Raw genomic sequence first — 24,860 nt, 5'->3', positions numbered from 1 at the left:
CTGCAGAAAACAGCTTCCAGCCCTAAGGCCCAAGGAAGAATGAGCAAGAGGGAGCTTAAAACCTCTGAGGAAGGGCCTCCCCCCAAGGCCACGGAGAGGATGTGGCCACATGGGAATGTGCATCCTGCCTGTGGAAAAGAATCAGCTCGTGGAAGGTTCCAGGAGAGCAGAGAGAGCCGCTGGGGTACGTGCTGCGGGGACCGTGCCACACTCGGGAAAACGAAAAGTCTTTCATCCTCCATGCAGCAGCCCACTCGAGCTGCCTGCTCATCTGCAGGCAGAGAAACACAGTCCTCACATCAGTGTGACCAGGAGCTGGCCGCCGGGAGGCCGTGAATCACTGGCACACTTCTAAGGTGGTTTCCACTTTCGTGCACAGTTACTACTTTGTCCCTTCCAGTTAATATGAAGTCTCTGGAGGAATACTTGGGGACCATAAATATCCTACCACTTCCTCTCCTCTCACCCCTCTCCACCTGCCAGATTTAGCACAGACCGCTGATTCTGGCTTGATTGAATTTTTAGTGAGGTAATTACAACAGTGTTTACCCAGTCCAACACTTCCTCATCTACTATTCAGACATTCTCCCCTTCTCCCTTACTTACTTTTGTTTATCTTCTTAAATTCATTATAGACTGGTGAATTCCATTTTGCAGTGGTTTGTAATTCATTATTGAATATTTTGGGGGTGCTTCTCAAAGAGCTCCAAATTTGACTACTGGGAGCCCCTACGAGTCCTTGCATCCCAGCAGATGACAGAGCGTCCATTATTACCTTTTTTTTTTTCATTATTCCTTTTAAAAGATATATATATAAAGAAGTGTTCTAAGAAATGTAAACTATGCAGAAAACTATAAAGAAAACAGAGCCCATAGATAAATAAGCTAGTCTGACAGTGGTGTGCATGTGCATCCTTCCAGGCTGTAATCTTCGCATACAGACTTAGTTTTGCTTTCTATTATGTGAGGTTCATGGGACAAGTTCCCCTTTTTTTCTCTTTACAACATAGTATGATCCTCTTGGTGTAAAACTGTAGAATCAGTGTCATTCCTTTTGTTAGCTTCATGGGTGAGTTAATGCTGTGATGAACTCCTCTCTAATGGTTGCAATGTGTGGATGTTGGTTTGCCTCGGCCTCCCTGTGGCGAGTCCAAGCAGCACTCTGAACTCCATGCAGTTTTGCATGAACTCAAGGGTGGAGTTCTGCTAGTGGTAATGGGTTTAATCTGACTCAAAGCCACACTTATAAATTCTCACAGATACATAGGGGGCTCTGGTGGACTAGTGCTCAAGGGATGCTTTGCGAACCCAAAGTTCAAATCCACCTGTTACTCCTCAGGGGGAGGATGGGCAGTCTCCCCCCACCCCCACCCCCCGGTGTTTTACAACCTCTGAAAATCAGCTGTGAGTCATTTCTGAGCAGAACCTAACAACATAGAGGAAATAAAAACATAGATACGTAGTTGCCTTCCAGGAAGATTATATCAATTTATACTTCCTCTAGCCGTGCATAAAAATGTGCATTTCCCGCCCACCTCCTCACACTTCAGGTCTTAACCAGCCTTATGGTTAGACTTAAACTGTTCACTTTCACTTGTTAGGTTGGAAGAATCACTTTCTTCCAGTCTGACAAATGAAAATACGTATCCTTGGTTTTTAGTGAGATGCTGTTAAAGGTGTTTCAGCCATTTGTGTGTCTGCCGAATTTCCAATGTCAATCTTCTGCCAAGAGAGCACTAGTCGCACAGTGGTCAAAGCCTTGGCTGCAAACCAGCTCCCAGACCCAACAGCCTCTCTTCAGGAGAAAGATGAGCCTGTGGGCCTCCACGTAGATTCCTAGATTTGGAGGCCCTGCAGACTCTTCTGCTCTGTCCTGTGGGGCTGCTGTGACTCTAGCATTGAGCTTTGGGTTCATCCTCTGCCATGTTTTATGGAGCCATTTGTTTTATGGAGCCATTTGTTTCTCTTTCTTACAGATCTTAACAGTTTACTTGGAAAACTCTTTTTTCTAGGAAACTTAATGTCTATTGTTCTTGTGAATGAAGTTATTTTCCTGATACATTTCCCAGCTGGTTATTGCTAAGATGTTGTTGTTGTTAGGTGCCATCGAGTTGGGTACAACTCATAGCGACCCTGTGAACAACAGGTCTGAACTCTGTCCTGTCCTGTGCCAGCTTCTGACATACTTGCGCACAGTCGTTGTATCAGTCCACCTGGTTAAGGGTTTTCTTCCCCTTCACCATCCCTCCACCTGTCCAAGCACAATGTCCCTCTCAAAGAAATAGCCTCTCTTAGCAACATGCCCAAAGTGTGGGAGGTGAACTCCATCTGTGTCTCCAAGGAGCACACTGGCTTCACCTTCTCTAAGACCTCTATCTGTCTGCTCTTTTGGCAGCCCATGAATATTCAGTACTCGTCCAACACTTGGCTCAAAGACATCGATTTTGATGCCTTTCTTAGGCTGTAGGAGTATTTTACTCTTTGTGTTGATAAGTGTTCTGCATCTTTGCAGTTCTTGAAAATACTTTGCATGTTCTGTGTAGCTCTCCAGGAGGTATTATACCATGACTTTGCAGAACTTTCCTACATAATACAAAATACTTTCTTTGGACACTGCTGAGTTTAGATTGCTCCTTTGGGGAACATTGTCTCATAACCAGATCTTGCTTTCCTGGGCTTACCCACTGAGGGAACTAGAATGGATGTGAGACTATAATACAGAATTGGAAGAAGATTCAATCATTTTTGCATCTCCAGCAACTGGACCTAAGAGACACAAATGTCTGAAATAGACTACTGAAGTGCCCTAAGAATATGGTTTTCAGATTTTTTTTACCTGAAGAACCCATTAGCCAGGAAGTTCTTAATTGTAGCTGCATGTTAGAATTACTAGGAAAATGTTTGAAATACTTATACTCACACTCTCAGTTTGTCTAAGGTGAGGACAAAACACCAGTTTTAAAAAACAAAATAGAACTTGTCAGGTAATTCCATTGAATAGTCAAGCTTGAGAACCACCATTAGTTCAATATCTAAGCTATACAAGTAATGTGTCGTGTTATGTTCCACTGAGTTGGAACCAACTCATAACTGGTGCTGGAGCCGATTTTCAGAGAGTGTAAACTGCACGGGAACAGATGGCCCATCTCTTTCCCTTGGAGCAGCTAGTGGACTCCAATAGCTTTGGGTTGGCAGCTCAGTTCCTTAAGTACTAGGCCACCAGAGGTGGAGAGAGAGCCCCATTCTCATCCCTTGACCTCTAATCAGACTTCGCCAGGCACAGTTTGAAAGCCTAATCTTGTGGTCCTGCTCTTCCTGTCCAAATGCCCAGGATGGTTAGCTCACTGTCAGTGGCCACTGTCCTGCCTGGTGCTGCTGTTCCACATGCCAGGATGGAGAAACAGAAAACAGACATCTCCAATAGCAGCCAACCAAGCCACATAGAAGATAAGCCTACACTGAGCTTGAATGGCTTAGGCAGAGCCCAAGGCTGTGGGAGTTAGATGTTGGATCTCAGTGGTGCACAAGGCTTTGCCCCCACTGGGGAGGACTCACAGATATAACCAACCTCTCCCGAGGGCATGCTGAATGTCAAGGATTTGCTGAGCTGAAAGCTCTGTTGTTTGTAACCCCCATTCAGAGATGGTAGGCCTTTTTATTAAAAGCTGCTCCTTCTCGTCAGCATGAACCTCTGTCTAATATGAACCTTGCAAGGATAGCCATCAGCAAATCATTTTGTTGTATCCATCTTACTGATCATGAAACTGAGGCCCAGCAAAATTGTAACTCGCCCAAGACCACAGGAGTGTGAGCCTGGATTCAGACCCTGCTCTCCTGACTCCAGAAGCTCTGCTTTCTCCCTATTGCTCTGTTGTCTTTGAGCAGCCCTCTGTCAGGGAGAGAACTGCAGTTATTTATACTACCAATAACACACCCACCAGCCCCCTCTTATCTGGCACCATCTCCTCTGAAGGCCAGTCATCCATGCAGTTGGTTCCCAGCAGCTAAGTGTGACTGGATGCTTACTAGAACAGAGAAAGCCGCAGAGGTGGTGAATCTGACTCTGATCAGTGGTGGTGTTTCCGCCCCCCCCCCCCCCGGTGTAAATTGTGACCCACGAGTGGCTTTCGGTTCTGTTTTCTGGCTGCCTTGAGTGACTGGAGCACAGCCCTGGTTATCTAACACTTGTTACCCATCATCCTCTAGGGCCATAGAGACTGCAGCACCTGTCAGAGATGATGATAAATATCTAGGGCAAAGGTTTGGGAAAAAATCTTTGCAGTGGAATGGAATGCTCAATCAAGGTGACAAGGTATTTTCAAAGAATAAATAAAGCACTGATACCTAGCATTTTTTTGCACTTCAGTGTCCACACAGAACCTGACCCAGTGGTCACTTTACTTGGCTGTCCTTCCTCATTTGGGTCACGCTCCCTTCATCTGTGTCTGAGAGGCTCCTGCCCCCTCACTGTCCCTGCTGATTCTCCTTCTGCAGTCCCTGCTTCAGCTGAGGGACTTCTGTCCTCCTCTCAGGGTTCAGCACAGCTCTTCCTTCTCACAATATTCCATCCCAGTTATCCCTTCCCAGGCAAGCCACTGTCATCTCGGCATCGGATGGCCTGCACCTGGCTGCCCTGCCCCACTCACAATCTACCTTGGGTCAAAAAGATTCTAGAGCTGATACCAAAGGGTCCAGTGCTTGCCTGCCTGCCAAAAGGCCTGTGTGACGCCCAGCCACTCCACAGGAGAGGAGACTTGGCAGGCTGCTCCCGTAAAAAGTTCAGCCTGGAAAACCCCATGGGGCAGTTCTCTGTTCTGTAAGGTCAGTTGTATGTGCCACCAAGTCAGAACCGATCCTTAGCTGACCCTCTGGCAGGTTTTCAGAGGCAAGAAATCAAAGCGCATGAGAGATTTTTCCATCTTTCTGCAGAGCATCCAGTGCATTCAAACTACGTGCCTTTGGGAGCTGCTTACCACTAGGCCACCAGAGCTCCCTGGGGTCGCTAGGACACAGAATCAGCTTGACCACACGTAATGACAACATAGTGTCTGCTGCCCCTTCTGGAGTGAGCAGGTTCTTTGAGGGCACCCATTTGTCTTAGCACCCCTCCTAATCAAATACAGTTCTGGCTATCAAAATGATGACATCAGAATGTCGGCTGAGTTACTTCTGGTGCTGACTGACAGGTACCTGACTGGGACTGGTCGACTTTGATGCAGGCTGACTTTGTTCCAGGCAAGCTTTTTTAAAGCCATATTTTTATCAGACTCCTCTCTTTCTTCCAGGAGAACATAAATTAAAGCACTGGATTACAGACATCTTCTCCCACACACACATACTTGTAGACTTCAGGTGGGTCTGGGACAAGTGTGGCATTTGGTCACCCTCCCTGCACTGTAAATAGGAAAAAATGGCATTTCTGGAAGGCTGTAAACCTCAATCTGCTCCAACCCCTTTTCCAGCTCTGGCCCACACCCCTCTGGTGGGAAGGGTGGTGGGAGGGGTGGCCTCGTCCTCAGCTCTGGAGCCCTGCACAAACAAGTCTGTCTGAGAGGAAGTGAGTGCATCCAGGGTGCTTCTTGGAAGCGAGGATGGTGAAGCTTAGCCTCACATACTTGGACCAGTTCTTGGAAAAAGACATTCGTGCTACCTTGACAAGCTGGATTGACATGGCGACTCTAACAGTGCATATCAGGTGGGGTGGGTGGTGCAGGGGCGGGCAAGCCTCAGGTGTGTTCATAGGGTCACCATGAGTCGCAGTCAACCTGATGGTCGGTCCCTACAACAGTAACAGCATGCCTGTCCTCGCACCACCTCTGCCTGACCCCACGTGAGTAACACCACAGCGTGAAACCACTCTTTCACTACCTTAACTTTTAGACTCGAGGGGCCCATATATCTAAGATGGGTGAGAGGCTACAAACCAAAGGACATTTCCATCCCCAAGTGTTGGTTTAACTTAGCTCACTTTGCTTTTTTTGCATATGATGAAGATGAAGGCATAAAGATGGGTGTCTGTATGAAACACTGGAGCACCCCCTTTGACTGAAAGTCCCTTCTTTGTCCTCTCTCTAGGGCAGAATTGGTCAAAAGTTCCACTTTTGCCACCTGGGGCATCTGCTGTTAGTCCAGGCATATGAAGTAGTCCTTCACATGCTTGCTGTCAGTGGGTAACTGGCCAGCTAGGGCCAGGACCAGTGCCAGAGCCACAGATCCAGAGGGTCCCCTGAGGTGTAAAGAGTTCACTGTCACCAGAGATGTCTAAGCAGAGGGTGTACCAGGACCACAGTTCCTCACGAGTGTCCTGGGAGGCACGTGCAGGAAGTTGGATTAGATTCTTTCACCATCTTCTTTCATTCTAAATTCTGGGAAGTTCCAGGGATGAGCCGTAAGCCACTTCCCCCATCTTGCACCCATTGTGAAGCTGCCAGAGGCAGGAAGGAGCCCAACAGCCTCTCTCTCCTGCCCTGGTATGGCTTCCTCCTCGCTCATTCCCAGCATCCTCTGTACCCACGGTGCACACTGGGGCATCCTCTGTGTTGGTCAGCTTTCTGGGCTGTTTGGTCCTCTAAGGCAAGTCAGGAGATTTTGCAAGGGAGCCCAGCACTATTTAGAGACTTTACTCACCTTGTGCTCACTGGGCCCAGCATCCATAAGGTGGTGGTTGACAAAGGTTCATGAATGAGCAAGTTAGTGATCCCAGATACAGAGGGGCCAATAGAGGACAGTAAACATGTGGATTCTCCAGTTAAGGCAGGGCCAAAGGAGAAGAACCCGTGTGAACCTCCCACTGTCCCCCCTCCAAAGTGAGCATTTGGACACTAGTGTGGAGTAAAGAAAGAAGGGCCAAAGAGGAAAACAAGGCACTCCTTTATTCCCCATGAAAGAGATCCCACCAAGCACAGCCAGCATCGTCTCCAGGGCATCAGGCTCAGTTCTGGGGCCGCAGCGAGGCCGAGGCAGCAGTGGGCCCCTGCCGACTCCATCCCAGGGGAGGTCCGTCCACATACAGCTCCTGCCCTTCCTCAGAGCTTTTCCAGGTAGGAACCAGGGACGAAGCCACGCTGCCCATTCCGCTCCACTGTCCACCAGCCATCCTCCCCTGCCACGATGACCTCCATGATGTCCCCTGTGGAGATGTCCAGCTCATCGGGATTCTGTGTAAGAGAGAGCACAGGCTGGAGAGGCTGCTGGGAGGACTCTGGGCTGGGGCAGTCCCTGGGAATGTGGGGCCACTTGTGGAATTTGCTGTCCCCACTGCTGTTTGTCACTGTAGATACCCGCCTCCAAATGAGCTGTACTTCCCTGCAGCTGCCTTCTTTCATACTCTGAGTCAGGCACAGAAGTGTGAGGTGTGGGCACCATGCCCTGTGACAGCCATGGGCATGCTCTCACCCCAAGACTCACCACCCACACAGCCCCTCACTGGTGCCCCCCATATCCTCCTGAGTAGCCTTTCCCAGAGCGTTCTTTCCCCAGCTCTTCATACAAGCACACTCCTTTCATTCCTGCCTTGTCTCCCCAGCTGGAGACTGGATTTTACTGAGATGCACCCCTCCCCTCAGCAGGTAGCAGCAGATAGGATTCTTTGGGGCTCTGTGCCCTGGGATGGCCTTAACCCAGCCTCTCCTTGTAAACTTCAGATCAAGACCTAGTGAAGATCTAGTTTGGCCGTGGCCACAGAGAACAAGGTCCTGACCCTTAGGTGGCCCCAGGCTCTGCCAGCCTCCCTGCACGAGGGCATGTCCTCACGTGCACGAATGCAGACACCACGCCATGTCTGCACCACATAGTCACATGTGCCCCAGGTGCACATGCACACAGACCCAAGCAGATGAAGCACTTGTTTTGTCAGCACTCACAGAACCCCCTAAGTTCTGAGCACTCCAGCCCCTTCCCGGTGCGTATGCTTATGTGCGCGTGGACCCCTAGCCACACGTGCAGACACCCACCTCCAGGAAAATGCAAACCCCTCTCCCACGGTGGCCCGTCACTTCTGACTCCTGTGTATGCCATTGTCCAGGAGGACCCACCTGGGTCACATGAGGGGCTCACCTGTGCTTTATAGTCATAGAGTGCCCTGTAGTCGTTGGTGGGGGAGCCTGTCGTGTTCGTCATGGCAATGGAAGCATAGACATCCTCATTCTGCCCAGGAGTGTGGCTCAGCGTCTCTGTCGAGGCTAAGAGCAAGATGAAATCTAGATCCTGTCCCTTCCCAAGGACTGTGCCACCCAGAATCCCCTCTTCATAGCTTTCTGGGGTTCAGTGCTCTCCCCATCCTTCTCCAGTTAGCTGTTGAAGGATATATTCTCCCTTTGGGGTCTCAATGGCCCCATCTGTGCCATGTAGGAGTCATCTTCTCCCCCTTACGGCCACATTTGTTGGCCCCACATCACCCCAAGTTACCAGCAAGAGCTGCATTCGATGTCTTGGAATTTCCATGCAGCAGCCCGGAGAACCTGGGGTGGGGAGGAAAGAGGGTGGGTGCTGGAAGGGATGGAGGACAGGCAGGGAGCCCCCAAGAGCCTCTAACGGTCTTAGGCCCAGAGGTCAAGCACCAAGACAACTTACAGGTGCCCCTCAGCATGAAAGCTCCCCAGAGGGTGCCTCCCCCAGCTGCACCCTGCACACCCTTTGCTTGTTCTCAGGACCTGCTTCCTGCAGGACCTCGAGGCTCGCTCTAGAGGTTCTAGGCGCTCTGCTGCAGCCTGGGGCTGGTGCCCACCAGACAGGCTCCTAATGATGTCCCCATAAGCAAATGAACTGCCCTTCTGATTTGGGCCAATGCCCACACAATAGGGCCTTCACTGGCACAGTTTTCCTTCTCTAAGTCCCACAGTGTCTTAGCCAGCTTGGCACCTCCTGACAGTGCCAAAGGCGGTTCTCAGTGGACTCGAACTCAAGAGTTTCTGGGGGCAACACGGGCAGAATCACCCCTGCCCTGGCAGCTGGCATGGCCCCAGCCGAGGTCATGAAGTTTTGCTGAATAAAAGGACCAAAAAACCATGATTCAGATGCTGGGGCTCCTCATGGGGAAGGGGGCAGGGACGCCCCACAAAATGGATTGTAATGACTAAATAAGGAGAACCTATGGGACCCTACTTTCCTGTCTCAGGGTAGGCTTCCTGGAGGAGGTGGGCCTGCCAAGTCTTCAAAGGTGAATGAAGTTAAGAGGCAGGGCTGGATGTTCATGTTGTGAACAAGGGGGGCACAGAGAAGCAGAGAGGGACTGAGCCAGTGGGGTTTGGAGAGTGGAGGGTGTGGGCGACATGCTGGAATGCAGGTTGGTCAGAGGTCCTGAGTGCCCAGGTTGGGGGCTGGGCCATGACTTGAGCCTGTAATGGTCCCTGAAATGGTTCCTTAGTGAGGGGAGGTCCCTCCCCTCACTATGAAGACACTTTCGCCTTGGCCCCTGGCCCGGGCTAGGGTAGCTAGTCAGAAGAACCCATGAAATCTGGGTCCCCAAGTAGGGGAGCAGGCAGGATGAGCACCCTCAGCCCAGCTCCTACTCTACGTGACACTCTGCTCCTGTCCTCAGGGACTTAGAAGGTCGGAGTGGCAGGTGCAGGGCTTGGAGGAGGGAAAGGAGAAGCGAGGCTGCCAGCAAGTCTGGACCAGACAGAGAGCACATGGACTGGCTTCTCCCTTGAGCAGGAGTGGGCAGCCCTGTGGATGCTGTGTTTTACCCACTAAAGCAGCTAGACCTCGACAGGCCTTAGCAGTGGCCCTACAGTGAAGGCTGGGCCCTCCCAGCGGGTTTGTAAGAGGACATGTGTGCCCAGGACGGAAGCACATGGCTGACAGTCATGGGGCCCCTGTGGGAAGGGCTGATGCTGACACAGGCTCATGCGGGTGGCAGTAAAGCCAGGTAAGCTTCGGATGGAGAAGCCGAGCAGCCGGTGCTGAGGGTGGGGAGTGGGCCAGTCTCCGAGTGTGCTGAGACAATCATGCCACCTCCCCCACAGTCCAGACCCTCACCGACCTCCCACCTGCTCTGTTCCCTCAAGTGGTCATCACTTCTGATGCCAGCTCCTCTCCTCTCCTGACCTCTCAGCTGTGGCCCCTGCCCCAGCTCCTCAAACCTGCTTGGCCCGGATGCCTATCTGATACCGCTGGCCATCCCCCTGCTATGGCTGTGCCCACTATAGCCTTCATCCACCATCTCATCCTCACAAGACACCCTCTCTGTCCTTACCTGATGATGCCCTAGGTCAGTTCTCTCATCTGATTGCTTAAGTGACCGCCCGCCACCCCAGATCCCGGCCCTCACTGGGGTGCAGAGAGGCCAGCGTCCCAGAGTTTTAAAACATTGGGAGGATGTGGATGTGCCTGTTGGGACCACCACATTCGTGGGATTCTCAAAGGAGTGTGCTGTGTGCCCTGCCCTGAGCATGGATGGTTCCCCGTGAGCCTCTGCTTCCTGCCAGGCTTCTTTCAGGAGGGCTTAGGGGAGATCCATGGTCCCCTTCTCTCTGTCTCACCTCCCACACAGGGACCCCATGAGACTGCAGCTTCTTCATTGTGGAGGTTGGTTGGAGAGAGGATGTCAGGGAGGCTTCTCGAGGGTTGGGACACAGGCACCACATGATATAAAGCACACATGTGCTTAGCGATGCCCAGACGCGGCACCTGGCGTCCTGAGACCTGGCTGCTGGGAGGCTCCTCCTGGGCAGGCTGTGATGCTGGCACCACCATCACCCAGGCCTAAGCCAGCAGAGTTCTTAGGTCCCCAGTCTGAACCCCGGGACGGAGAGAGGGCATGAAGCACGTCCAAGCAGCAGATGGAGGTGTGGCCCTAGGACTCAGCTGACCACAGGCAGCCCAGGGCAGGGGTAGCCTGGAGAATCCTAAGGCTCCTGCTCCCATGCCCCGATCGTGCCAGTGGGAGGATACACCCCCTCAACTTGATGGTCCAGGGCACCTAGAACTAGGAGTGGGGCCCAAGGGACAAAGAACTGTCCCCAGAACACTGAGCACACACACCAATTATCTCTCATTGAAGTCAAGTCAGAACCAGCTCATAGCTGATCCTCCTGTGTTTCAGAGGCTGTAAATCTCACCAGGACAACTGCTCATCTTCCTCTCAGAGAAGAGCTGGTGGACTTGAAACACACACACACACAGCATCACAGCTCCACCCAGAACTCACTATGCTCTGAGTACAGATAGCTGAGGTGTGATTATTTAATGTCTGCGTCACCTCACCCAGAGGGCTCCATGAGACTGGCTTGAGCCTGTCTTCTGCCAAAGGGCTGCACCAGGCACATGTGGGTGCTCAGGACGTATGTGTGGCGTGAGTTAGTTGCATGTGGACGAGCAGAACCCACTTGCCAGCCCTCTCTTCTGTGGCCCAGCAGGTGCCAGCCATCCCTCACCTCTTCATCATGCCGCAGGACGATGGTGCTCCGGGGCTGCCGGATGGGGTGGCCTCTCGATCATAGTAGCTCATGTAGGACACTGGGGCTGCAGACAGCAAGGCTATGAGGCTGTGCCACTGAGGACACATGGGCAACACTCTGGGCCGCTCAACATGCCCAGCTGTCCTCACCAGAGACCTCAAGCTAGGGCTCCACTCTCCCATTCCAGCCTGAGCCCATAATGGCACCTGGGGCCAGGAGAGGCTTCCCCCATCCCATGAGAGACTCAACGAGGCCAAATTGTCTGTCTCAAGACAGAGGAGAAAGCTTGGCATGGAGGACAAAGAAAAGCCATCTTCCCAGTAGAGGAGCCGATGGCCCAGGGGATCCTTACTGAGCTCCCACCCTTGGGGCGATGGGGAAAGAGGCAGAACACCTGGGGTCTGACTTAGTGGGAGCCACTAATGGGGGGGGTAGATTGCAGGCTGAGGTGGGGACTCTGAGGAGGTCCCTAACCCCTAACCCTCTCCTCTCCTCCCCATTTCTGAATCTCATATAACTCTTCATGCAGTTCTGCTTGTCCACTACCTCTGGGAGGTTGCAGGTGAGGGACCCCCGCCACGGGACTGCCCTGTCCCTCACTCCCAGCCCCTGTTTGGCCAAGGAGCTCATCCAGAGGGCCTGAGCAGGAGGCCAGCCTACACACAGCTCACCTGGGGGTTCGGTGCCTGTGCTCTTGGCCTGGATGAAGCCATTGATGTCAGCGTCCACACTGCAGCCCTCCAGCACCAGCCGCACCTCCTCGTAGAGCTGGGGGAGAAGAGGAGGGAGGAGCTCACCCCAATGTCTCCTCTGGGACAAGAACTCCACCCGTGAGCCCTCATATCACTAGCCTCCTCCAAGCCTGATGCACAGCACAGCACCTGTGTTCAGGGAGGGACTTGGGCACGTAATTTGTGAGCCGTCACCACCTGCCTGAATGGCAGGATGCCGGTAGCTAAGCCTCTCCTGTCCCTGAACACTTGTTGTGATCAGGGCCCTGTGCAAGGGACTTAACATGGCTGGTCTCTAAGGTGGACATCATTTACCCCATTACACAGGTGGGGAAACTCAGCAAAAGAAGGGTCAAGTCCATGGGGAAGAATGCAGTGCAGCAGGGGTTCCAGTTACAGGGATCCAGAGCCCCCACTGCTTCTGTTGTGCCCTCTGAGGGCCACCATGGGAGCTGTGGCTGCAATTAGCACCAGGCCCGGGACAGAGAGTCCTTCAGCTGTCCACATGCCTCTGAGGGCTGGGTCCACTTACCCTCTGCCCCTCCCTGACAGACATTCAGGGGCTCTGTGACCCTCAAGACAGAGGAGAAAGCTTGGCATGGAGGACAAAGAAAAGCCATCTTCCCAGCAGAGGAGCCGATGGCCCAGGGGATCCTTACTGAGCTCCCACCCTTGGGGCGATGGGAAAAGAGGCAGAACACCTGGGGTTTGACAGCCAGGACCACCGAGGACGAGGTGCTTGCTGACCAGCTCAGCAGGCCTGACCGACACTGCCCTCTCCCCACCTGGCCCACCGGCCCCCACCTCATCGTCCTTGACGCACTGCATGGAGAGCTGGTTGCAGTGCACCCACAGAGAGTTACGCAGGATGGTCAGCCGGTCAAACTCCTGCAGCTGGAAGGCCTGAGTGGGGTGGGGAAGATGAGCAATGAGATGGACACCGGCCCCCTCTACTGAAAGCCTAATCTGAAGGCTCTCCCTGTGGGCCCCCCTCCCTGAGGGCCCCTCCCTGTGGGCCTCCCTCCCTGTGGGCCCCATTCCTAACTCCTTACCAACACCTGGGGTATCTGGGAAGGGAGGCTGAGCTGGTCATGGGATTCCTACCTCCACACTCCCTCCAGACCCCATTACACATTGGAAAAGGTCATGGGGTGGGGAGAGTGAGAAGAATGTGGGACCAGAGTCCTGAGGTCTGTCTCCCAGGCCCTGACATCAGCAGGGGCCCAGGAAAGCTGTGGGTTTTATCTGAGCCCCCATCTTAGTAAAATTGGATCTAGACTTTCAAATTTGGGACAAAAAATACCTAGGGCACAAAGCCAGATGACAGAGTTAGCATCTTGGGGGCAGGGACCCAGCACAGGGCCTGGTAAGTAAGCGGGTGCATGCGTGAATGAATGAATGAATGATGCCTTTACCCACCCTGCCTTATGTGTTCCCTGTGAAACCGCTAGAACAGGGGTGGGCTTGTTCCCGTTATGCCCTAGGGAAGCTGAGGCTCCACACTGAGGTCACGCACCTCGCAGGTGGTTCGGTGCTCCTGCTCCCACTCGGCCCGCACCTTCTCCAACTGCTCCACGTTCTGCCTGTACACGCGATCTGGAACATGGCAGCCCTCAGGACGGCCGAGGGGCTGAGATGCCCCACAGCCCTAAACATGAGCTCCCCTGCACATCTGAACACTGCCTCCATTCTTAGAGCCCCCCTCCCCGTGCTTCATCTGCATGATGGGGCTGCTCCCTATTCTGTTCTTTTCAGGGTGTCTCAGCCACACAAGTCTGCTCAGATGTGCTGAGGCCTAGAGGGGAGACATATGAGACACAAGGCTGGAGTAAATTCTCTCCCCATCCCTGGGTCCCACCTCTTCTCTTTCCAAATGGGACAGTGAGGTCAGAGAGGACAGCAGTACACTGGAGAGGGCCAGTGGGAGCACAGGGAGACTTGGGTCATGACCCCCACCCTCAGATCTCTAGGGGACACCTGCTCCCAGCCAGCGGAATAGCCAGGTCATGGGAGAGGCAGTGCAGAAAGGAGAGCCTTCTGGGGAAGAGGAGGAGGAGTCTCTGTCACAGGAGGTGTGCGAGCCGTGACAAGGGGCACTAGGAGGCAGAGGGGATCCTGGTATCAGGTGAAAGACTGAGGAGACAAAGGGCCTGAGAAGGCTGTAAGTGTGTGTGTGAGACAGAGAGAGAGAAAAGTGTGTGTGTGTGTGTGTGTGTGTGTGTGTGACGGAGAGAGACAGACAGGAGTCTACATCCCATCTACATTGATGTATCCCAAATCCTGAGCTCTGGGGTAAGACATCCTACGTTCAAATGCAGTTATCACCACTAACTGGATGTGTGATGTTGGGCAAGTCATTAAATCTCTCTGTTCCTGGTTTCTCATCTGATAATAAAAACTGTTCCACCGGAGAAAGATGGTCAGTCTCCTCTCATGAGATTTGCTGCCTCTGAAAACCTGCTGTAGGGTCAGCTATGGGTAGGTTCTGACTCAACAGCACATAACAACAACAATCTTATAGGATCATTGCAACAGTTAGTTAGAACATGTAAAGCACCGGGCGACAATGAATGATTTTTTTAAGAGAAATGAGAAGGGGGGGGAGAGGGGAGAGAGGAAAATGTGCAACAATGAATGAATGGAAATACAAATTTTTTTTAAACAACCTTTGTTAAAGTCACAAGAAAGAAATATATATATATATATATATAACTAAAACAAAACATATAAAGCACCAAGAACAGTTTCAGCAAAGGAGAGAAAGGTTTGATGGCAGAAATACAAAAATCAGTGTAAGAACTAGGAAGTGCTTGAAGGCGGGCGGGGCCCACATACCTGCCTCCGTGGCTGAGTCCTTGCACTGCTTGGCTTTGTTTTGGCTCTGAGACAGAGAAGCAGCACTAAGCACCGGGCAGGAGCCAGGGCCACCCAAAACCACCCTGGAGTCCTGGGGCTCTGAGCTTGTGAAGTGACCATCATTCCCTCCTCCACCTCCCAGGGGACACTCAGGAGCAGACTGTGGGTATGTTGTCATGTGTCTTCAAGTCAAGTACGACTCACAGTGACCCTGTGAAGAGCAGATCTGAACCCTGTCCTGTCTTGTGCCACCCTCATCAGCTATGACACACTAGAGTCCATTGCTGCAGTCACTGTGTCAATTCATCTCACTGAGGGTCCTCCAAGCATGATGTCCCTTTCCAAAGAATAATCCCTCTTAACAACATTGTTGTTGTTGTTATGTGCCGTCGAGTCGCTTGCTACTCATAGCGACCCTATGTACAACAGCCCTAAACCCTGCTCTGTCCTGTGCCAATCTCACTGCCTCTGACACATCCATCCCGATTACCCCAGTCACTGAATCAATCCACCTCATAGAGGGTCTTCCCCTCCTGCGCTGTCCCTCCACTCTGCCCAGCATGATGTCCCTCTCCAAAGACCTGTTGTCTCTCCTTAACAACATAGCCAACATTTACTGCCACCCTTACCCCACTCAGTATCCCAGGCTGATTAGAAAAAGAAACCAAACAAACAAAAAAAAAACAAATTTAAAGGAATATCAGAAACTTCCAGCCCATGAAGACACAGATGAAAACTAGAGGGAGGAGGGCAGATCAGGGCCCAAGTCTGGTGGCCTCATTGACCACTGCTGAATTCACTGGTCAGGACTCAGGCCCTGACCTTCTGATTTGAGTATCTCAATTTACCCTCTGGGGCCTGCCACCTCTAGGCCTCAGCTTACCTCTCTACACAATGGGTGAGATATGTTGTTGAGCGCTGGTGGCTCTGACGTTCCCACCCAACCTGGGCCAAGGGACACTGTTCCTAAGGTAGCTCAGAGGGCAGAGCCATCAAGGGCTTGGGCTCTGAACAGGCCTGGATTTGAATCTTTTCTCTTTTGCATCCTGGCTCTAAGATCTTGGTCAGTGGGCCAGCTATCTGGGGATCTCAGTTTCCTCTCTACAAGAGTCTCTGGAGTGTGGTGTCCAGTGAGATGGCAGGTGGGTTGGGGGAGTGGGCTGGGTTGTTGCAGCTGCTACTTCTGTCCTGTGACCTTTGGTCTGGGCCGCAGAAGGTCCGCTCCAAGGACTGGGGCCCGAGGTGCAGCTTAGAGAGGGCAAAGCGGTCATGTTGGCCCCATCCACCCAGGCCTGAGATTCTTGATACCCCATTCCACAGATGAGGAGACTGAGGTCCGGAAAGGGTGTGTAGAGTGAGGAGCCCGGGGGCCCAGCATCATTGTTTGCCCGGAAGCATCTGCAACACCTGTCCTGCATGTACCCTGGCTGACACTCGGTCCTAGTGACCCCACATACCTTCTCCACCTGCTTCTGGTTGCCATTGGCACTGATGCGCTCAAAGGCCTGTTCGGCGTCATCCGCATCCCGGCACTTCTGTTCATACGTCTTCTTAGACTAGGAGTGTAGAGGGAAAGATTTAGGGGGCTGCACAGAACCTCAGTGGGGGTTTCTCAGCTCAGCCTACTTTCTGCCTTTTGGGGTTCTGGGGGTAGAGTGAGGATACCCTTGCCAGGGGTGGGGATCTGGAATAGTGTGGAGAAGGGGTAGAGCTATTGGCAAAGTCTAACACCCAGGCCACCTGCCACCGGGGACAGTTCAGCTCTTCCCAGGGTCCTGACCACTTTATGATCGTGGTCTTAACAAACTGACAGCCGGCCCCTGAACATTACATACATCCACAGTCCCTGCCATCAGCCTTGCTGTCAAGTCTATTTCTCCTCATAGAACTGCCCCATTGGGTCTGTGTCTTTTTCCTGTGGAGCCGCTGGTGAGTTTGAACCGCTAACCTTTTGGTTAACACGCCCACATTTAACTCACTACATTCTCAAGGCATCAGTCCCTCTGACAAAATACTGTTTTCCCTTATTGCCGAGCATCTGATAGAGTGCTGCTGACAGGTCCCCCCTCCCTTGATCCACAGAGTTCTCAGATGACAACATGTGTCACAGGGACCACTGTCCGAGACAAGCTGCCCGTTAGTCCCCTACAGGCAAGGCCTGGCTGATCCACTCGGGACCTTGGTGCTGGTTCAGCTCCAAACACTCAATTGATATAGTCACACCGAACCCCGAGGTAAACCCATCCCAGATCCCAGACCAAGACCCCGGACCACACCCAGAACATTGCCGCTCCCGCCTTCACACTCACGTCCATTGTCTTCTTGTACAGGGACAGCTTGCTCTTCTGGACACGGTCCATGATGGCCTCGTACTGCAGGGGACAGGAGGCTCTGAGCAGGGGGCTGCAGCCTCAGGATGCTCCCCTAGGCCAAGAGGACGGGTGTCCCTGGGATGAGGCACAGCAGCCCCCCAGCTCTGAGTGACAAGTCCCCTCCTTCCTCAGAACAGAGCTGAAGAGAAACCGAGGGGAGCCCATCACGCCCTCTTTGCTGCAGAATCACACACGTACACAGATACACACAACACGCATCCTTCTTTACCAGCACCTGTCCACAAACAGATGTACACACACGCTGACCCAGATGAGCATGCAATGTCCCGGTGACACACACTCACAAGTGCATACTAACAGCCCCCCACTCCCAGCTGCCCACACATACACACGTGTGCACACAGGGGTACACCAGGCTGTTGCACCCTCACACTTTGCCTCCCAGACTTCTTATTCCCAGAGACAAGATGAATTGCTGCCTAGAGACAGCCTGGGTGATGAGATATGAGGAGGACTGGGAGTGAAATGCCCCTCGAATTGGGGACAGAGCCAGTGTGTGCCCGTTGGGGGGACTCCAGCAAGCCACCTTGTCACAGAGGCACATCCATGCACAGCTCCAGACCAGGACATGTGCTCACAGATGTGCCCATGCTCTCTGCACGCACATGTGCACACACGTCCCACCCACACAGGCCCAGCACACACATGGCAGCTCCTGCCTGCAGGGCCCCAGCCACTCAACAGCCTGTGGGAATCATGGCTCTTCTCGCCACAGGAGGGCTCAAAATAGTAGGTCAGTCACGGCAGGTGCTCTGTGGGTGAGTCTCACCTCAGAGGGTCGCCTGCTCCAGCGGGGGTGCTGGCTTTGGGGACTTACTGTCTGCTCTGGAATCCAAATTTAGAAGCCTGAAAGCCTGAGGCCGAGACTGGCATGACATACAGGGTGCAATCACACTGGAGTTCTGTGACCGGAGCCACGAATGGGAGCCAGTGCCTGGCCTGTCAGCACTCCAGGGGCCTGGTTCTGCCCTGAGCTCGCAAAGCTCAAAAAGTGGGCATATGTACTCCTTTCTGTAAAAGGGAAACTGAGGCACAGAGGAACTGTGGCCTTGGTCAGGATTCCCAAGCTTAGTCCATCAACCCCTGTACTATGGTCTGTCAGAGGGCCCCAGAAAGAAGTGATGAGTGGCCTCAAAGCTGGGAGCCTGGTGAAAGGCAACCGTTCCCTCCAGCAACCCCTCACCTTCTTCCTCTGCTCCTTCTGCCTCTCACGGAACTCCTCCAGGCTCCGCAGCTCCTCCCGCAGGGCCACGGCCAACTGGATATGGGAGCTGCCAACATTCTCAATTTCTGGTGCAGAACAGAGAGGTTTAAGAGATGATGGACTGTGGCCACCTGCACGCTCCCTCCTGTCTGGACCTACCTGGCCCCTGCACCCCGTCTTCTGTCCCTCCCAAATTCTCCTGGCTCAGTGGTCTAAGGAGGTCCTGCCCCCTGCAGTCTGGGGGGCAGACTTACGCTGTTTCAGGGAGTCGAAGGAGGCCCTCAGGGAGCTGCAAGACAGAAAGGCTGGGTCAGGGCGCAGAAGGCACAGCATGAACCTGAGTCCTGGCGGCAGGAACTGATTTGAGGAGAGGGCCCTGGGGACTCACACATTATCCAGATCAAAGTTTGCCCTAGCCAGACAGGGATTGGCCAAATGGCTCCAGGGGGCATCTCTGGAAGACAAATCCCTCTCACTGAGAATTAGAAAACAAACACAGCATCTGCTAGGGGTGATGAGGGAATTGTAAAAGCCCCCACTTCCTGCCTGTGTTCCTGGGGAAGGTGAGACCTTCATCCTCTTTACATCCCCTCCCTGTCTCTCCAGCTGTTCAGGTTCTGAGGGCCCTCAGGCTGGACTTAGGGCAGGGGGGGAGTCCTCAGGCCACTTGCAGGAAGTTTGGGAGGTCTTTGAGAGAAGGGAAGGCAGAGAGGGGTTCCCAGAGAGGCCTGTGAGGGTTAATGGATAGGGTGGACAGACAAGATGACAGGTGAGGATGGTGAGAGATTCCTCCCACCTCATCACGGGGTTGCTGAGTGGGGCACCAGAAATCGAGTGGATTTGAGGGGGTCAATGGGAGAAGTGAAGTGTTTACTTTAGGGTACAATGATCTGGGATTCAGGTGAGCCAGATGTGGGCCCAGACAGCTACCAAGAGGGTGTCAGAGAGAGCACTGCAGAGCGGGGCTGGGGGTGGGGGTGGGGTAGGGGTGAGAGTGGTACCAGGCCCAGGAGGAGGAGGAGGAGGAGGAGGAGAGTATTCCCTCATTGGACATCTGGAACAGGCATTTTAAAAGTGTCTGTTGTTTTTCTGAAACTTGAAGTTAACAAAGCATTCTGCATTTGAGCTGGTAACTCTGATGCAGAAGCTCGATGGACAGTGGAAGCAGTGATGTGGCTGATGGGGTTTGGGGTGCCCCAGGGCAGAAGGGCCCAGACAGAACAGCCTGCACAAACCTGCACCTCTCCCAGCCCCTTGGCTCTCTGGGTCAGGGATCTCATAGAGGGCTGGGCACCCCCTCCTGGGGAAAGGAGAGGGTGTGGAAGTCCAACCTAGGAAACCAGCAGGACTCAGGCATGAGGCTTCTTCTTACTCTAGATCCCAATAGGTATTAGAAACAAGTCCTGGAGCCCAACAGCCAGACAGTGTGTTCAATCCAGGCTTGGCCTCCTACTTGCTGTGTGATCTCAGACAATTTACTTAACCTCTATGTTTTCATTTTCCCTTCTCTGAAATAGGGAGAATAGTAGCACAAACAAGATAGTTTAAATGTGTGGAATAAGTGTATTTCTATGTATAAATAACCTATCAGGACCTTTAAATAATTCTATCAGGACCTTTGTACACCTTTCCTGATTTTGAACCATGTAGTGTTTCCTTGCTCTGTTCTGATGACTGTCTCTTGGTCCAAGCATAGGTTTCACATAAGCACAGTCAAGTGTTTTGGGATTACCATTCTTTTCAGTGTTACCCACAGTTTGTTGTGATCCACACAAATGCCTTTTCCTAGTTTAGGAAACACAGATAGACATTTGTCTGGTACTCTCTGCTTTCAGCTAAGGTTCCTCTAACATTGGCTATTATAATGTCTCTAGTGCCACAATCCCTTCTAAACCCAGCCTACACTTCTAGCAGTTCTGTTGATATGCTGTTCCAGTCATTTGTGGATAGTTTTCAGCAGAATCTTGCTTGCATATAATATTAATGATATTGTTTGGTAATTCCCACACTCTGTTGAATCACCTTTCTTTGGAATGGGAACAAATATTGATCTCTTCCAGTCAGTTGGCCAGGTCGTTGTCCTTCAGAGTTCCTGGCACAACTGGGTGAGTACATCCAGGGCAGCGTCTGTTTGTTGAAATGTGTCAATTGGTATGCCTTCAATTTCTGGGCTTTTGTTCTTTGTCAGTTCCTTCAGATTAACTTGAGCTTCCTCCTTTATCACCACAAGCTCTTGCTCACACATTGTTTCATTACATTTTTCTGTATCAACCATTTCTTTTTGGTACAGTAACTCCTTCACCTTCTTTTAATGCTTCTTGTGTCATTTGATACTCTGCCCAAAGCATCTTAGTATTGCAGCTCGAGTTTTAATTTGTTCTTCAGTTTCTTCAGCTTAAGATATGGAGAGCAAGTTCAGCCCTTTTGATTTTCTGACTCCAGCTCTTCGCACATTTCAAAATACTCTGTCTTCCCTTGCTGCCCTTTGAAATTTTCTGTTCAGCTCCTTAACTTTTAGATTTCTTCCCTTTGCTTTGGCTTCTCGGCGCTCTGCTGGCAATATTCAGAGTCTCTTCTCACATCCATCATGGTCTTTTCTTCTTCCTCTGTCTTTGTAATGCCTTTTTGCATTCTTTCTGGATGATATTCTTGATACCCTCCTACATCTCATCTGGCCTTCACTCATTAGCGTTCAAGGCCTCAAATGTGTTCTTGAGAGGGTTTTGAAATTCATGTGGGATAAATGCAAAGTCAAGTTTTGGTTCTTGTGGATTTGATTTAACCTTCTTTAGCTTTAGTTTGAACTTGCATATGAGTAGTTGATGGGCTGTTCCACGGTCAGCACCTGACCTTGTTTTCACAGCTGATACTAAGCTTCTCCAGTGATTATTTCCACAGATGGAATCTATCTGATTCCTGTGCATACTATCAGGTGAAATCCATGTACACAGTCTGTGTTTATGTTTCTTATAAAAGCTTGACCCAGGTCATGGTCTTCACAATTGATATGTAGCAAAGAGCTGGATAATGACTAAGGATGATAGAAGAAAAATCAATGCCTTTGAGTTGTGGTACTGGAGAAGAGTATTGACTATACCATGGACTGCTAGTAGAACAAACAGGTTCATTCTGGAGAGGGTGAAACGAGGCTGCTCCTTGGAGGCAAGGATTTTGAAGCTCCATCAGACGTACTTTGGGCATATTGCAAGGAAGGACCGTCATGCTTGGAAGGGTGGAGAGACAGCACAAGACAGGAAGACCCTGGATGAGATGTATTGACTCAGTGACTAGGGTATTGGGGTAGGTGTGCCAAAGATAATGAGATTGGCTCAAGATAAAGCAGAGTCCAGAGCTGTTGTACATAGGGTCACTATGAGTCACAAGCAACTCTATGGCACTTAACAACAACAACAAACAACATCAAGACCTTCAAAAAGTACTTAACAATGTCAGGGACAATTGTGGCTTCTTCACACCCTGACAAGTCCTGGAAGGTCCCACAGTCCCCTACAAAGTGACTTGAGTGGTCCTCCTAGTATTTCCCCTAAGAATTTGCCAAATGTTCCCTTCTTATCAGAACACCCTAGTTGGATGAGACCTCAGATGCAAGGACCCCGCCTCACCCTGTGTGGGTAAAGAGCAGTCTCACTTGGGAGCAAGTGTGTGATGGATACCCATGCCTGCAGCTGCTCCTGCATGGTCTCATGGGCCCCGAGTCTCCACAAAGAAATAGATGCGTGACACATGCCAATTGGCCCTGACTGTCAGAGGTAAAATCCCCCACTTGTATATCCCCTTAACCTCAGAGGTAAATTATTCTCTGGCTCCTTCCTTACCCGGATGTCTGAGGTGTCACACTCTTTCAAGATAGTCATTTAAGGGGAACTGAGACCAGAGCAAGGCCAGGCTTGCTGAGGGTCACATATAAGCAAGGTCTTTGTTACCAGTGCTGTGATTCTGGGCTCTGCAGGGTTCTTGCCTCTTTCTGTGGAGTAGCTTGGCTGCCCCCTGGCGTCCACATGGCTTCATGACACCCTTCCAGGCAGCCCTCTAGCGACCATCTATCTCTCCTAAGCCATCTGCACAGGGAGGGCCTTCCTCTCTGGGTTCCTGAGGAAAATGAGATCCAAGAAGGAGCAAGCCACCTGACAGGACACACAGAGATCAAGGCCTGGGAGAAAACCATGAGGGCATACTTGACACCAGATGCCTTTACTTAAACAAGTGGCTGTCAAAAAGTGAGCACAGGGCAGCAGCATCAACATTGCTTGTGAGCTTGTTGAGAAGGCAGCTTCTCAAGCCTCATACCCGTCCTCCTGAAGCCAGAACCCTAGACATTGCATGAAATTTTTTTGTTGAATTCTAAAAAAATTTGTTTTTATACATTCATTTTGTATATTTTAACACATCTCCAAGGGCTACCAATGCCATGGCCCAGGTTATTTAATCCCTACAACTCTGCAAGGAGTAGGGTACACCTTTGTTATTCCCATTTTACAGGTGAGATATACTAAGGACAGAGAGGTAAAGAAAGAGTCACATGGCCACATAGCTGGTAAGAGATGGTGGAAGGTGAGACCAGGGAAGGCCAGCCCTCTGCTTCCTGCCACAGGTGGGGGAGGGTGGCAGCCACGGTGACCCCACCTTCCCTTGGAGGACAGTTGCTCAGGACTCATCTCTGACAGAATTTACTTCTCAGCAGCAAGAACAGTTGGCTCTGAGCACCTTGAATTGCATGGCTCCAATAATATATGGATTTCTCCCCACTTCCTGTTGCTATTGCAGTGAAGACATCAGGATACCACAGCGGTTAAAAGCATTCCATTGCTAATCAGAGGGTCAGTGGTTCAAACCCACCAAGTTCTGAGGGAGAAAGATTTGCTCCTAGAAAGATCTACAGCCTCAGCCCCCTGTGGAGCAGTTCTCTGTCCTCCAGGGTTTCTGTAACTGGGAAGTGACTCCATGGCAGTAGATTCAGGTGTTTTGGGTTTGTTTCAGTGAACTCAAATGTTGTACCTGCTTAAAACTCTGTGATGCTAATAATCTCTGTGTGAGAACTTTGTTTCTCCAAGAAATTTTGTATTGCAATAAAAAGTGATTATATGGATTCCAACTTGGCCGTTCTTCCTGAGTTGTTGAAGGGTCAGCTGTCCACCAATCCCTTCCCTTCCTGGAACATTCAGTCTCCAAGCCCTTCGAGGCTCACGGAGGCCCTCCCTCATCCTAATCCACTCTCACTGACACCCTGGCTTCCATATCCCTCACTCATCTTCATAGCCACTTCTGCCCAGACCTCTCCTGGAAGTCAGGAGCAGCACATCCACTGCCTAGGCTTCACTTCCTTTTGGATTTCTGTATGTTCCCAAATTGTACTCAGCCCCTGATCAATAAAACAGCTATAGAGCCATCAACTCAGTGAAGCCAACTGATTCTATCTGGCTACAGTCTTCAGAAACTCAGGAGCTATCCTTGGCATCTTTCTCTCCCTACCCTGTCACCATCTTCACGCCGTCTCCTAAATCTCATACCTGCCTCCTTATCTCCAGCCCTCCAACTCCATTCCCTACCCATCAACAACCCTCTCAGCTCCTCAGTCACCCAGCTCCTTACCTCTTCTTCTTGCCTCAGGGCCTTTGCACGTGCTAACTCTCCCTTGCCTGACATTTTTTTTTCTTTCCCTTCTAAGCACTGTGTCCCTATTGTCGACTTGGATCCAATCTCACCCCACTGGGCTGTGTGTGAACACTTCAGATAATCCTAATACCTTCTGCTTACCCTTTGTTCCCAGCCTCAGAGGCCAGACCTGCAAACTCAACACTTAAGAAACACTGAGTTCCTTCTCATCCCAAATTCCCTGTGCCCCGCCTACCCCATGGCCTTTCTCTCTGGCCTCTCCTAGGCCAAGGTTGGCTCTAAGGAATCAGTCTCTGAGAACTCGTTCTTCCTCCTGCCTTTCCCAGTTGTTGGGAGGCCCTCCCAAAGCAGCAGCCTTGCTGGATGGACGTTCAGCCCATTCTGGTCCAAGTTCATGCTTACCTCCATCTCCTGTTTGCCCCTACAAGCCTGGCTAGACCTACTGCTTTGTGTGTTCCCTGTGTCCAGGACAGCTGGTCAGGGATGGCAGCCTCTATGCACTCTAGGTCACCTACCAGGCTTCCCTGTCCCGACCCCACCTGTTCCCAGTGCTGACAGCTGCAGGCCAGCACAACTGTATGGTTCAGTATTACAAAGGACATCCTCTCTCTCTCTCTCTCTTTCCCTCCTCCTCTTCCTCCCT

General features: G+C 51.6%; 1 protein-coding gene across 1 annotated transcript in view; it reads right to left on the bottom strand.

The window, feature by feature from the left end:
- Positions 1-7,025: 7,025 nt before the first annotated feature.
- The window catches only part of PSTPIP1 (proline-serine-threonine phosphatase interacting protein 1), a 69,090-nt gene continuing 51,255 nt past the window's right edge, over positions 7,026-24,860 (bottom strand). Inside the window, exons 5-16 of the mRNA XM_006888373.1 lie at positions 18,838-18,872; positions 18,563-18,669; positions 17,296-17,358; positions 16,444-16,542; positions 14,966-15,011; positions 13,647-13,726; positions 12,935-13,033; positions 12,071-12,167; positions 11,376-11,463; positions 8,407-8,459; positions 8,056-8,180; positions 7,026-7,157 (exon numbers count right to left, since the gene is read on the bottom strand). Coding sequence (XP_006888435.1) covers positions 7,026-7,157; positions 8,056-8,180; positions 8,407-8,459; positions 11,376-11,463; positions 12,071-12,167; positions 12,935-13,033; positions 13,647-13,726; positions 14,966-15,011; positions 16,444-16,542; positions 17,296-17,358; positions 18,563-18,669; positions 18,838-18,872 — 1,024 coding nt within the window. The remainder of the gene's footprint in view (positions 7,158-8,055; positions 8,181-8,406; positions 8,460-11,375; positions 11,464-12,070; positions 12,168-12,934; positions 13,034-13,646; positions 13,727-14,965; positions 15,012-16,443; positions 16,543-17,295; positions 17,359-18,562; positions 18,670-18,837; positions 18,873-24,860) is intronic.

Source organism: Elephantulus edwardii, unplaced genomic scaffold (genome assembly GCF_000299155.1).
Source record: "Elephantulus edwardii isolate Elephantulus edwardi_28Jun2011 unplaced genomic scaffold, EleEdw1.0 scaffold00066, whole genome shotgun sequence".
Classification (NCBI taxonomy): Eukaryota; Metazoa; Chordata; class Mammalia; order Macroscelidea; family Macroscelididae; genus Elephantulus; species Elephantulus edwardii.
Note: the sequence above shows the minus strand (reverse complement) of the source record. Positions and strands in the feature narration are given on the sequence as shown.